The following is a 13,763-nucleotide window of genomic DNA, read 5'->3' on the forward strand; positions in this document are numbered from 1 at the left end:
GCTAGGCACTGGGTTAGGTGTTAAGGATACAAAGATTAAAAACTCAAGTCACTGCCTTAAAAGAGCTTACATTGTCTCTGCAGAAACACACTGGACATACTTAAATAATATAAAATATAGCCAAAGTAACCTCAAACTCCCAAAAGGACTGAATTTGACAGATAAAACTAAATCTTTTTTTAAAAGGGAAGGTTGAGGGGGGAGGAATGAGGAAGGAAATACAGAAAAGGAAAGAAAAAGAAAACACAAGTAATCAAAAATGCTTTGATGTAAGCAATCCCCAGTCTTACAAATGTTACAAAAGTTTATTTGTAATTATTCCTTTGTAACGCATAGAAACAATGTTAATACATAGTGGTTAAGTTCCCACCAAGTCCTCAGCTTATTTAACTCATAGTTCCAGAACAGTAATAGTGCTACAGCTTTTATTAGTCTAACAGGAAAATCACCTCAATTCCCAAGTAGGAATCTGGGGTGCCCAGAAGACACTGTTATAGCCCTACTCATTAAAATAATATCCTACTACATGTACCCAAATTCCATGGAAGAAAATATTTCTCTTCCCCATCCCAGTATAGTCTCAAGTCACCCTTCTACTTCCAGAGTATCAAAAAGAACTGCCTTCCACCTAACTTACTATCCTTAAACGGGATACTTATATCTTGGAGACTGCCTGTGACCCTGTGATAGAAACCTACTATACTCACAGACACCTTAATTGCATATAAACAAAAAAGGGCCTTGGCAGAAAATGAAGGCAAGAGAGCCTTACTTTTAATCTAAGGGACAAACTCCCAGGGACAGAGATCAAGGACTGAGAATACCTTGCATGAACTAAGTCCTTAAAGTTTGTTCAAATGACTAAAATTTACTGACTAATACTACTGTAACATAAAAAATGACAAAAATGAAGCATACAAGGGGGCATGGGAAGACTGACAAAAAATGAAGAAAACATGATTGGGGATAGATACACAGATACACATACACATATACATATACTATATATATGTGTGTGTGTATATATATATATATATATATATATGTGTTGTGTGTGTGTGTGTGTGGTGTGTGTGTGTGTGTGTGTGTGTCTGTGACCATGACAATGTGAATGGAAACATAAAAATCAAAACTGAATTCTGTCCTCCAAAAGATATGAGAATGCACCTCCTGCCCATCCCTGCATAGCTGGCAAACTGTGGAAGGAGAACATAGAATACACTATTACATCTCTTTGATGTATTGGTTAGTTTTCCTAAACTGATTGTTTTTATTACTCTTATTAATCTAATTATAATAGCTACTGCTAATACCTATTGTGTGCCAGGCACTGTTCTAAACACTTACAAATATCTTATTTTATCCTCACAAGAATCCTAGGAGGTAGGTTCTATTATCATCCCCATTTTATAGTTGAGGAAACTGAAACAGAGGATGAGTGATTTGCCCAGGGAGACACAGCTAGTACTTGTCTGAGGCCTGATTTGAACCCAGGTCTTCCATTCTCCATGCCCTGTACTCTTATCCACTGCACCACCTATCTGTGTTCTTTTTTCTTTGTTGTAATGGGTAGTTCTTTGGGTGGAGGAGTAAGAAATATATTGGGACACAAAGGTGAAACATAAGATATCAGTAAAAAAAATTTTTTTTTAAAAACCTCTGTAAGAAAGAAGCTGTTCTGAGGGAGGGCTTTAAGAAATGCTATCTTCGGGGCAGCTAGATGGCACAGCGGATAGAGCACCAGCCCTGGATTCAGAAAGACCTGAGTTCAAATTTGGCCTCAGACACTTGACACTTACTAGCTGTGTGACCCTGGGCAAGTCACTTCACTCCATTGTCTCGCCCCCCCAAAAAAATGCTATCTTCTGAATAGCAGAAATTGCTCTGGGGGGAAAAAACAAACCATGACCCACATATGTAAGAGTTAATTTACTATAATTTAATTTGCCAATCTCCTTTGCTTCAAAAAAAGAAAGAAAAAAGAAAAGAAAAAAAAAGCAGTAACCACAAAGCAAAACCCTCAGTAGTAGCACAAAGAACATAAAATGTTCTCAATTGTAAAAAGTTAAGATGGTTGAGGAAATCTTAGAATCATAGAATCCCACTCTCAGAAACCTAGTCCTTTAGAACAAATGTATTCTAAAATATTCCCTACTAGTGGTCATCTTCAACTTCTATATTTCTACAGAGATATTCACTACCTTCTGATCCAGCCCACCACATTTTTTTGTACAGCTTTAATTATTAGGAAGTTTTTCTTCAAGCTTCCCTGAAGCTTTCACCTATCATACCTAATTCTACCCACTAAAGCAAAGCCTACTTCTACTATATGACAATACTTCAAACACCAGCAACAGTCATTTCCATCCACTCCAGAGTCTTCTCTTCTGTAGATTAAACATCCCCAGCTCCTCCAACCAATCTTAATATGGCACTCTTTCAATTCCCCTCAAAATCCAGATTAACCAAGAGCAGATGAGCTCCAGTTTATCAATACATCTGTCCAATTATAAAGTAATTTGGGGGCAAATACTAATAATGGAGGCAGAAAGGTCTCTTCAAGGAGTTGCGACTTGAATTTAGCCTTCAAGGGAACTAAGAATTCCAAGAAAATGAAGGTAAGGAAGGAGAGTATTTCATGAACGGGGGACAGGCGGTACAAAGGCATGTAACAGGCATAAAAAGTATATCCATTTGGCTGGAGAGGAAATAATGTAAAATATGTCTGCAAAGAGCTTTGATGTCAAACAATATAGAAGCAACAGGGAGCCACTGAAGCTTCTTACATTAAGGGAGTAGCATGGTGAGACTCTAGGAGTTAGAAATGTTAATTTGGAAGCCATGTGGAGTATAGATTGAAAAGAAGACTGAAGCCAGGAAGACAAAATAGACAACTTCTGCAATAGTTCAAATAAGAGGTGAAGAAGGCCTGGGTGATGATGGCTATGAGTGGAGAGAAGAGGACAGATGTCAGATATATTGTAGAGACAGAATAAGACTTATCAACTGATCGGATATAAGGAGTGAGAAAGAACAGAACATCAAGGATGACATCAATCTTGAGAACCTAGGTGACTAGGAGAATAGTGTTTCCCTTAACAGAAATAAAGTTAAAAAGAAAGTTGAGTTTAAGGGGAAAGATAAGGGGCTCTGTTTTGATCTTGTTGAGTTTGAGATGCCTATATAACAGCTAAGTGGAGATGTCTGAAGGGATGGGATTAGAAGTTCAAGAGTTTAGGGCTGGATAGGTAGGTCTAGGGGTCATCTACATAGTGATAACTGATAAAATGAAACATGGTAAGATCACAGAGAGAAAGAAAAAAATAAAAGGGAGAAGGGGGAAAAGCTTAGGACAGAGCTTTAATGTATGGAGGCCATAAATGAAAATCCAGAAAAGAATACTAAAAAAGTTGTGGTTAGCCTGTCAAGAAGAGAACCAGGAGAAAGCAGTGTCATGAAAATACAGGAAAGAGAACCTATCTAAAAACAAGAAATACTCAACAGTATCAAAAACACTGTGGAGAAGTTTAAAAAAAAAACAAGGACTAAAAGAAAGGGCCATTGGATCTATCAATTAGGATTGTTAGTTACCTTAGTGAAAGCTGTTTCAATCAAGTGGAAAAGTCAGAAACCAGAACTGAGTAGAAAATTAGTAAGTACAAGCAACAAATGTAGAATGAATATAGATTTTGTTGCTGTTCAGTCATTTTTCAGTTGTGTCCAACTCTTTGTGACCCCATTTGGGGATTTCTTGGCAAAGATGCTGGAATGATTTGCCATTTCCTTCTCCAGCTCATTTCACAGATGAGGAAACTGAAGTAAATGGGGGGGGGGGCAGTGCGCGTGGGCAGGCAGTATTAAGTGACTTGTCCAGCATCACACAACTAGTTAAGTGTCTGAGGCCAGATTTGCACACAGGAAGATGATAGCCCTTTTCTATTAGATGGGCAGTGAAAGAAAAAAGAGAGAGGACAAAATCTTGAGAGGATAGCAAGGTCAAATAAAGTTTAACTCCAAATAGTTAAGGAAGTTATTGGTCATAGGAGAACAAAACTCTAAACTGAGGAGATTCAACAGGAAGTAAATGGAAAGAGAACTTGTATGGGAAGCAAAAAAGCTGGGATCTAGTTCTGGCTCTGTCACTTGTCTTTATTATATAACCCTAAACAAGCCACTTTCCCTCTGGACCTCAGTTTCCTCATTTATAAAATGAGGGGGCTAAACTATGATATGTAAGGTCCCCTCCAGCTCTTATGAATTATAAGCTTACTTCAATATTTCAAGGACCTATAATGTAATCAGTGGTGGTGCTTCCTCCCCCAATATAAATTACAACCTTTCTATACTTCCTCTGCATGAACTGCTGTGCCAAAGAATGCACCACTCTGCAGCCAATCTGATGATGATCGTCTCCAAACTTATCTAGGCCAGTCCTTGAACAGATATAAAATCTGTCATTGGGATCCTATCCAAAGATCTTCCAAAATGGTACGTCCTCTAAGAGATTGTATTCCACTGTCAAAGCCTTGGAAAGCCATGGTCACATCATAACATAGTTAAAAAAAAAAAAAAAAAGAAAGAAAATTTAATCCAATATATAAAGACAAGTTGAAAATTAGAGAGGGAGATAATCTTAAGGGGAAGACTCCCTGAGAAAACAGAAATGGAAAGGACCACAGCAACAACTATTGGCTAAAAGGGCCATCTCATTTTCTGAAAAGAGAGCAAAAGAGGAGAAGAAGCTCAGGACAGATGGCCTCAATTTCTTCAGTAAAATACAAAACAAAGTCATCTGATGACAGGGAGAAGATGTGGCAGTGTAGATGGCTTAAGAAGCAATGATATGGAATAGCCACTGTGGGAAACATGACAGAGAGTAAATCAAGAAGAGTAAAAAGATTATAGTGCAGCAGTTAGGGCCCAGTTGAGAATGAAAAACCTAAATATGTAACAGACCCAATCTATTACAGTTGTGATTTCCTCTAACTGCACTGAATAGGAAAAGAGAAAGCAGATGGTAGCTTGGGATCTGGAAAGGAATAAGTAAGAGTACAATGCATTGACTGCGGAGTCATAAGCTATGGATTCAAATCCTATTGCTGACACTTGGATAAGCTATTTAACTTCTCTAGACTTCATCTGTAAAATGAGACGGTTAGACCCTGAGGTCTCTTCCAGCTCTAGATCTATCAATCATTCGATTAGTAAACATTTATTAAGCACCTACTATATGCCAGGCACTGTGCTAAGTGCTGGTGAAACAAAAAGAAGCAAAAGACAATCCCTGCCCTCAAGGAACACATAAGATATGTGACCTATGATCCTACACTAATGAGGCAAGGGACTCAAGGGTCCAGCATAAAATTAGACTGCTTAACTAAGGGGCTGAGATTTGGCAGACTTTTTAAAAGGATATACCTAGATGCTGACACCTTTCCATTTGATCATCCCATGAAGCAAGAGTCTTGAGCAAATAAATCACTGAGTAGAACAAAAGGCAGTTAGTTAGCAAGTCCTGAATTGAAAGGATCCCAGGGTAGCCTCTAAAAAAACTCAATGGCAGCAGCAAGGCAGCATCTATTTCCCATGAGAGCCAAAGAACATCAATTCCAGATTTCAGAAATGGTATGAAGCAAATTGCTAACAGTTAGTTAACAGGTATCCCCTTTGGAGTCAGCAATAGCCTATGTCCCAATATGAGACTAAAGTCACCATGGATATAAAATAGAAGACAGTTATGCAAGACTGTCTACTGGATGCCTCATAAAATTCCAAATTTAACAGCTGTTGAATTTTAGCTCAGTTTGCAAAAAATGTTTTCTCTTGTACACACTGAGTTTTATGCTTTTTTTAATCTCCAGAAGTTTTCTTTTTCCATTAGAATGTATAACTTTCAGTCTTCAACTAATTATCTTCACCAAAACTGTTTTTGATAGAAGAGTGCTATAAGTAATTAGCATTATGGTCCTAAGCATAAAGATTCCAAGAGTTCAAGAACACTTAAGAACATATACCAGTTTACTAAATCTAACTACACAAGCTAAGAGAAAGCATAAAATTAATTCTGTTAGGAAATACACATGTGTATGTACACATACACACACACATATACACACATACATACATATATTTTCCACTACACATAAAGAATACTGAATCTTCCAAGAACAATTTTAACTATGAATATTTATATTAATGCTATTACATTAATTCATAAGTAGCCATACTAATCTTCAAAAATACCTTGAAAATTTTTTCTTAACATTTGACTATTCAAAAACAATTTTTGAATTATGTGATATTTACTTTCTCAGGAAACCCATAATATTAAGGCAATCTACTAAAAGAAATATGGTAAGAGATGAAAATCTTATCATAAAAGAACATTTCAAATCCTATAAATGATCTGGTCCTAAACTGAATTCAGACTTTTAAACCCACAAATCCAGCATGTCTGCTGCTGCACATATTCCCATATTTTGAAAACAAACTAGATTTAGTTGCCTAAACTTTGTACACAGTACATGCAACTGCCCTGAAAAAGAAGCCACCCACAGAGTTGGTACCCAGACAGAAAGAACACTACTTTATTTATATTGACAATGGGCACAAATTATTTCAAGGTTTACTGTGCATTTATGTAACACTTAATTTTGAACTCTTTCTGGGCTTATCTAAAACTAACTCAATTATAAGGAGTTCTTTCCCCTAAAATACATATTAATACTCCAAAAGAATTTTCTATTGTTTGCTTCACTATTAGTCCCCAAAATCTAAGCTTGGCAGATTGTTTAACTTATACAACTTGCCACATGGCAGAATGGTGACACAAATTTTAAAAAAAGGCATAATATATTTCATTCCAAAAAAGTGTGATTATTGAAGGAAATCCTTGCTGATTTGCTTTAGTGCAGATAGGTACACCAATCATCTGTATTTCATAAGAATAATCTGATATAATAGTTATGATTTAATTCTAATCGCATTTTAACAGGTGTTAAAATATCTAAACAAAACTAATTTTATTTTACTGTACACAGTAAAGATAAAGTTTCACAGCAATATCTACTTTTTCAAATTTGTGCCTATCTTGCTGAGCTCCTTCATCATGTTGAGTTCCTTGCTAAGTTCCTTGATCATGAATATGCACTAAGTGAATCAATATTAATAAACAAAAATTAGTTAATCATCTTTATTTTATTAAAATAATTTAATGGCTGTAGAATTTGCATCACTAAAATCAAGGGTAAATTACATACATTACATTAAATAGAAGTGAAATAAAAGAATAACTTCAGAGACAATACTACATTCTACCAGAACAAGCCAAAAGAGAAAAACAGACCTCTGGAAAAATGAAACAATCTTAGGTTAAAATCTGATATTCAATACATTTTTAAAAGCTCATCATATTAAAAAAAAAGGAATCTCAAAGAATTTTAAATAAAAATTTCCCTTTAAAAACAGTATTCCTTTTGTTACAAGAAAAAATTTTTTTTAACAATTTATACAAGGCGTTTTTAAAAAACTTTTTAAATTATGGTAATTTTTTTAAAAATAGCTTAAATCAAAACAACAATAAGACATAAAAACATGTTGAAAAGTATCTCCTTCAAACATACAGTAATACAATTGGTTTAATAAAATGTGTAATCATAGTTAAAGCAACAAATTTGCATATTTATATTAGCATACATTAGCAATTTCTGAAAATGTAGCTGGTTCCTCTTAAGAAATAAAAGATTACAGTCACTAGAATTTTAAGAAATGAGTGACAATTCGATCAAAACAACCTCATTTTCTAATTTCCTGGGGTTCAAAATTTTATGAATTTCTCTGAACTTATATACTGTTGGGGAGAGGAGTTTTTGGAAAAATGTCTGTGGAAAATTAATCAAGTATGATTTGTAAAATGCATATACTCTTCTGGTCATATTTTAATGAAAAATCTAGTTAGACAACAGAATAAGAAACATATCCAGAAACTAATTTCTTAAATGTCACTGGACTGACTATTCTGTTTTTAAAAGGGGGGGTTAAATATATTCAATAAACAGTATCAAGTTTTTAAATCCCTCCAGACTGACTGCAGATACAAAAAAGGCTTTACTGCTACAAAAAATTGCTGAAGTACATATACAAATCAGAAACTATGGCATTTTTCCTCATGGGCTTTCTATTTCACATTCTTTTTGAAAGGAATTTCAATAAAGGTAAGAAAAATGTTGAATAAGCACTTTCTCTTCAATATCCATAATACTCAAATTGTTTTTGTTAAAATATTCTAAGATGACTTATTTCAGCTTTGTCAAATGCTTCCTATTTCTGTGCTGACATTCCTGATTGATCCATCACATCCTGCTTTCCAAAAATAAAGAAAAGAATCAAGTTGCCCAATTTTTAATATTAAGTAGTAAACAGCCAAAAATGATGGGGATATGCAAGTATTCCTATGTTGACTTTTAATAAAATTCCAAAACTTATATAACAGGACATGAATAGTCTCTTCCCAACAATTCCAAGTGGAACGCAGGCTAGGAAGATATTTACTTAGGTAAAAGAAAATAGGGAGCTAATCAAATACATTTTTCACCCCAACTGACAACTGCCTTCTCTTTCGTCGATGTTATAAAATATTTTTTCTACTGACAAAGAGAAAAGGGAGTATTTCACTTGTCAGTTCGAGTAGCTATATTGAGAGGATTACTAGTCATAGATTTAATTAAGTTATGTACAAGAAAGATTTTTTTTCAAGTAAATGAACTATTTAAAGTTCACTTCCAGCTCCTAAATTTGCGGAGAGGGGGAATGGCTAGGCATACAACATAGTTCCTATTTGTCACTAGTCTATCCCCACCACCCAACCTGCACCAAACCCCCATTGTTCTATGTAAAAACTCACTGCTTCTCTATGGGCTAATGAAATCTAAATGGCAAGTGCCACATACACATAGGAGATGATCATAGTAATCAACTCCCGCTGTCAACATTTACTTGCTGCCTTCCAAGAAATAAAACCCGAATTTAAAGGTAAAAAAGATTACAAACTGGCTGGGGGGGGGGAAGAGGGGGAGAGGGGGAGAGAGGGAGAAAGGGAGGGAGGGGGAGGGAGGGGGAGACAGACAGAGAGAGAGAGAGAGAGAAAGAGAAAGAGAAGAGAGAGAGAGAGAGAGAGAGAGAGAGAGAGAGAGAGAGAGAGAGAGAGAGAGAGAGAAAGAAAGGATCTCAGCTGCCCTTAAACTGCACCACTCTCCAGACTGATGGATGTCACTCGGGAGGGGGATGGTAAAGTCCCCAGAATGGTAACCACCGGCATAATAATGCAACTTATAAAATCCATTTCGCCGCCCTTTGAATAGAAGCTCTTCGGCTGAAACCCTTTTTCAAAAAGCAAAGCATCCTGAAGGGGTAGAGACTCCCCTCTCCTTATTTGCCACCACCACCATCCCCCTACCCCAGTGGAAATAAACACAAGCAGCACCTGGGATTTCTGGATATTTCAGATTCCTCATTCAACCACCCCTCTCCCCACAGACCCGGCTAATGGGGACAAGGAAGAATGGGCAGAAAGTGGGAGAGGGGGAGCCGGCAGAGGCCGGCGGGGTGACACGGCCGCCCCCCCACGCCCGAGCCCCTGCCCCGGCCGCCCTCCCTCCGGCCTGCTGGAGTGCACCCGGGCGGGCACGCACCCTGGCACACGCACGGCGCACTCACCCATCTTTCCTCTTGGCTTTGTAGACGTGACCGTAAGTGCCGCGGCCAACTTTGCAGCCCTCGTATTCAAACAGGTCCTCGACCCGCTCCCGCTCGCTGCTGAGCTTCACTTTGAAGTCATAGTCCATTGTCACAGCCTCCGGGCGGGCAGGCGGGGGGAGGCTCCGGGACCGGGGTCAGGGCCGGGGTCGGGGTCCGGGGGGGAGCAGAGGCAGCCGCGGCCCCCGGGATCCCGCCCGCTTCACGCCCGCCACCGGCGGCACCACCCCGGCTGATGCAGGAAGAGGAGGAGGAGGAGGCCCCGCGCCGGAGCCGGGGACATCCAGCGGAGGGGCGAGAGACAGGCGAGAGACGGAGCCGGAGCCGCTCCCGCCCGCGAAGGGGAGCGAAGGGGAAGGGGCCGCGGCCCGCAGCCGGAGCCGCTCTCAGTCCTCGTCCCCGGGCTGGCTGGGGCGGCGGCGGCTGCAGCTGCTGTCTCTCCTTCCTCCTCCTCCTCCTCCTCCTCTCCCTCACACACTCACTCCCTCTCTCACCCACTCACACACACACACTCACCCACTCACACACGCAAGCACACTCACCCAGAGAGGCAGCGGCACAACACAACAGCCGGTATCTACACACATACACACACACACATACATACACACACACGCGCGCACACGCGCACACACACACACACACACACACACACACACACACACACACACACACACACAAACACACAGAGGGAGAGAGAGGGAGAGAGAGGAGAGCGAGACCGGAGGGGAGGGGGAAATCACTGAACGCGGCCGCGGCTGTCGCAAAAAAACGTCGCAAATCCTCAGGTTCCCTTCTCCTCCTTCTCTTCCTCCTCCTCCTCCTCCTCCTCCTCCCCCTCCCCGACTGCTCTCGGCCTCAGAGCTCGCTGCCCCTCGCGGCGACACCCGGGCTTCACGGAGCCGGTGGGGTGAGAGTATGAGGTAGCCGGCAAACCCCAGCTGCTGCCGGACCGACCACGTGGACTGGTCCGAGGCGCAGGGACTACGACTCCCAGAAAGCAGCAGGCTCCTCCCTCCCCTCCGGCTCCCACCCCCTTTCATGACTCCGCCCCAGAAGGGAAGTTTTTGTTGCATCCTGGGATTTGTAGTCGTCGCAAGGATTATGTGCCTGTATAGAGCAGGAAAGAACCTTAGAAGGAAGTGAGGAAATAAGCATTTATTTAGTACTATGTGCCAAGCGCTTTACAAATACTATCTTATTTAATCCTCACAACAAAATGGGGATCATAATAGCACCTTCTTCCCAGAGAATGATCGTGAGGATCAACTGAGGATCAATTTACAGTATTTGTAAAGTTTAGCATAGTGCCTACGAGATATTGTTAAAGCTTAGCACAGTGCCTGGCACATAGGAAGCACTATAAGCTGTTGCTATTATTATCTCCATTTTACAATTGATGAAATTGAGGCAGACTGATGTTAAGGTACTTGCCCAAAGTCACATAGCTAGTAATTCTCTGCGGTTGAATTTGAACTCAGGTCTTGCTGCCTCCAGACCAAATGCTTTATCTACTCTAGCTTACTGTTACTCCAGACGTTAGAGACCACCTAGTTCAACAGTCTCATTTCACAGATGATGAAAGTAAGGTCCACTGTCTTGCCCAAAGTAGAGTCAAACCCTGTCCCAGATACTTCCTGGCTATGCGACCCTGGGTAAGTCACACCTCTGTGCTTCACTTTTCTCTTTTGTAAAAAATAGAGACTGGCCTCAGTGTTCTCTTCTAGTTCTAAATCTACAATCCTATGAATCAAAATATAATAAAAGCTCATAGTCTATTATTATAGTTATTATAGCTTACCAAGCTATTATAGTTATTACAGTTTTACCCATATCATAGTTTACCAAGGACATTCCTAAAAACCAGCCTGGCAAGGTTGATAGTGCAAATATTATTTGCCTTTTTTATAGTTAAAAAAAATGAAGCTCCATGGTGTCATTCTACGATACTTCATAATGTGATGTGACCCTGTCTTCATAAAGTCTAAGCCAGTGGAGCACAATATCTGGCAGTTTCTATCATCATGGAAAGACTTCCAACATGGCAAGGACAATAGACTTTATCCTTTTTAAAGACCATCATAGCTATATATAGGGAGGCTCAGTACTAACAAACGCACTTCTTGTTGATGAATTTTTCAGCCATGGAAACCTATGAACCAAAAAAAAAAAAAAAAGACAAAACATTACTCAGTCCTGTGCTGCCCCCTTCTGCTTCTGCTGTGAGGGTGACAGAGCTGTGCTGGGGGGGAGGGGTTAAATGGTTCTATGAATCACTCAGCTATAAACATTAATTTAACTGTTAGGACTCTGAATATTAGATCCTGAGCCAATGGCCAATTACTAAAGAAGCTGGATCATAGCAATTTTGACTTGTCACTATTGATGGAACCAGAAGACATAGGACGTTGTAGCTAAATGGAAGGATGGATCACAGATTCACCTTGGAAAGGCACTTAAAGGAACTGGCCTCCCGGGTTTTATTCTGCATCCAAAGATGTACAAGAAATATCACCGGACATTTGATTATCTCACATGGCAGTGCTCAAGATAAATTTATGTTAAAATGCCACCATGAAAATTATTGCAGTTTAAACATCAATATTGTTGCAGAGAATTGAGAAGTAAAGAAATTTTGCAAATTAGAAAAGACCTTCCAAATTAAATCATCATCTACTTTCATACGTGGTGACATCAACACAAACATAAGCATGGAATAACTGTGCAAGGATAGATAAAATATGTGTCAGGAATAGGAGATGCAGAAGGACGAAGAATTATATGCTATGTAGAAATCCCGTACATATACACCATGAATATTTTCTTAGAGAAAAGATTTGGAAAGCACTCATTGGGCATAGTGAGCACCAGATAACATCACCAAAAAATTTAAATGATTATATTTTAACAAGTAAGTAACAACTTGTTATTGATATGGGAGCCATTCCTAAATCAGCTAACATCTTAGAGCAAAGATCAAAATTAATGTAAAACTAGATGAAAGAATAAAAATTAGAAAAAGAATATGCAATTTTAAAAAACAGCTCCAACTTGAAATAAGAAAATGAATACAGGAAAAGACATACAATGACCACAATCTCACACCAAAGCACAATTGATATGTCAATTGGCATAATGATGAAACCAGTGGAGCTGAAAAATCACCTCAGGCACCAAACACTTGATCTATTTGACAAGTAGAGATATGTCAGCCAATGGCAGAACCAGGTTAGGATATAAACTTGTTTGTAAAAACTTACAGAAAAGGATAGTGGGAGATTATGAACAGTATCACCTCATGAAATAGCAAAAAGCTATTTCTCTTTAAAAAGAAGGAAAAAACCAGTTTAAATAAAAATGGGTGAGAAACCAAACCAAAATAAAGTCATCCCAAGTCTATTTAGCAATGAGACTAAAAGGTGAACGTCAAGCAGATGAAAGATGTTTAATGGGGTTCTGGCACATGTGCAGATAACATCAATTTGCTAAGATGGCATCTCTCAACATGGAGAAAGTCTGGGTTGTGTTTCATAAAGATTGATGTGTTTCATAAAGATTGAAACATGTGTAGATGTTCTGCCTTGGCCTACCCTCTGGTTTGAAGAAGGCTTTTTTTTTTCATTGATTGTATAATGAGAACTATTAGCATTTTTCAAATGGCCAGACTCAGCACCAGCTAAGGATTCCAGCATTTATATCTGAGGGATCAAGGTGACTCCTGTGAGAGAACTCAGCTGTCAGGAGAAGGGCCTTGGAGTCTTCCCTCCTCATCTCCCCGAGACCCCCCCCCCATTAAAGATTCTATTTCCTGTACCAAGAAAAGAAAAGAAAAAACCAAAAGGTAAAACCCTCAGCCTGTTTCTAGGATAATATAAAATATCTGCAAAGATGTTTGTAACAAACTCTTTTCACCATCAAGGACACTAGAGCCACCGAATGTGATGCAAACATCCCAGCCAAGGATGTGCTTTTTCCAAAAGTGGAGAACAACACTCAGAAGACAACCAGCA

At 39.2% G+C, this 13,763-nt stretch overlaps 1 protein-coding gene across 4 annotated transcripts in view; it reads right to left on the bottom strand.

Moving 5' to 3' along the window:
* CDK8 (cyclin dependent kinase 8) overlaps positions 1-10,573 on the bottom strand; it is a 140,805-nt gene extending 130,232 nt beyond the window's left edge. Inside the window, exon 1 of one of the 4 annotated variants that reach the window (XM_020997190.2) lies at positions 9,715-10,573. In XM_020997190.2, the coding sequence (XP_020852849.1) occupies positions 9,715-9,842 (128 nt within the window). In that variant the 5' untranslated portion in view covers positions 9,843-10,573. The remainder of the gene's footprint in view (positions 1-9,714) is intronic. The other 3 variants (XM_078147070.1, XM_020997193.2, XM_020997189.2) reach the window with 3 other exon arrangements.
* Between the last annotated feature and the right edge of the window lie 3,190 nt (positions 10,574-13,763).

The sequence above is a fragment of the Phascolarctos cinereus genome, unplaced genomic scaffold, assembly GCF_003287225.1.
Source record: "Phascolarctos cinereus isolate Bilbo 61053 unplaced genomic scaffold, phaCin_HiC Scaffold_726;HRSCAF=1367, whole genome shotgun sequence".
NCBI classification, from domain to species: domain Eukaryota; kingdom Metazoa; phylum Chordata; class Mammalia; order Diprotodontia; family Phascolarctidae; genus Phascolarctos; species Phascolarctos cinereus.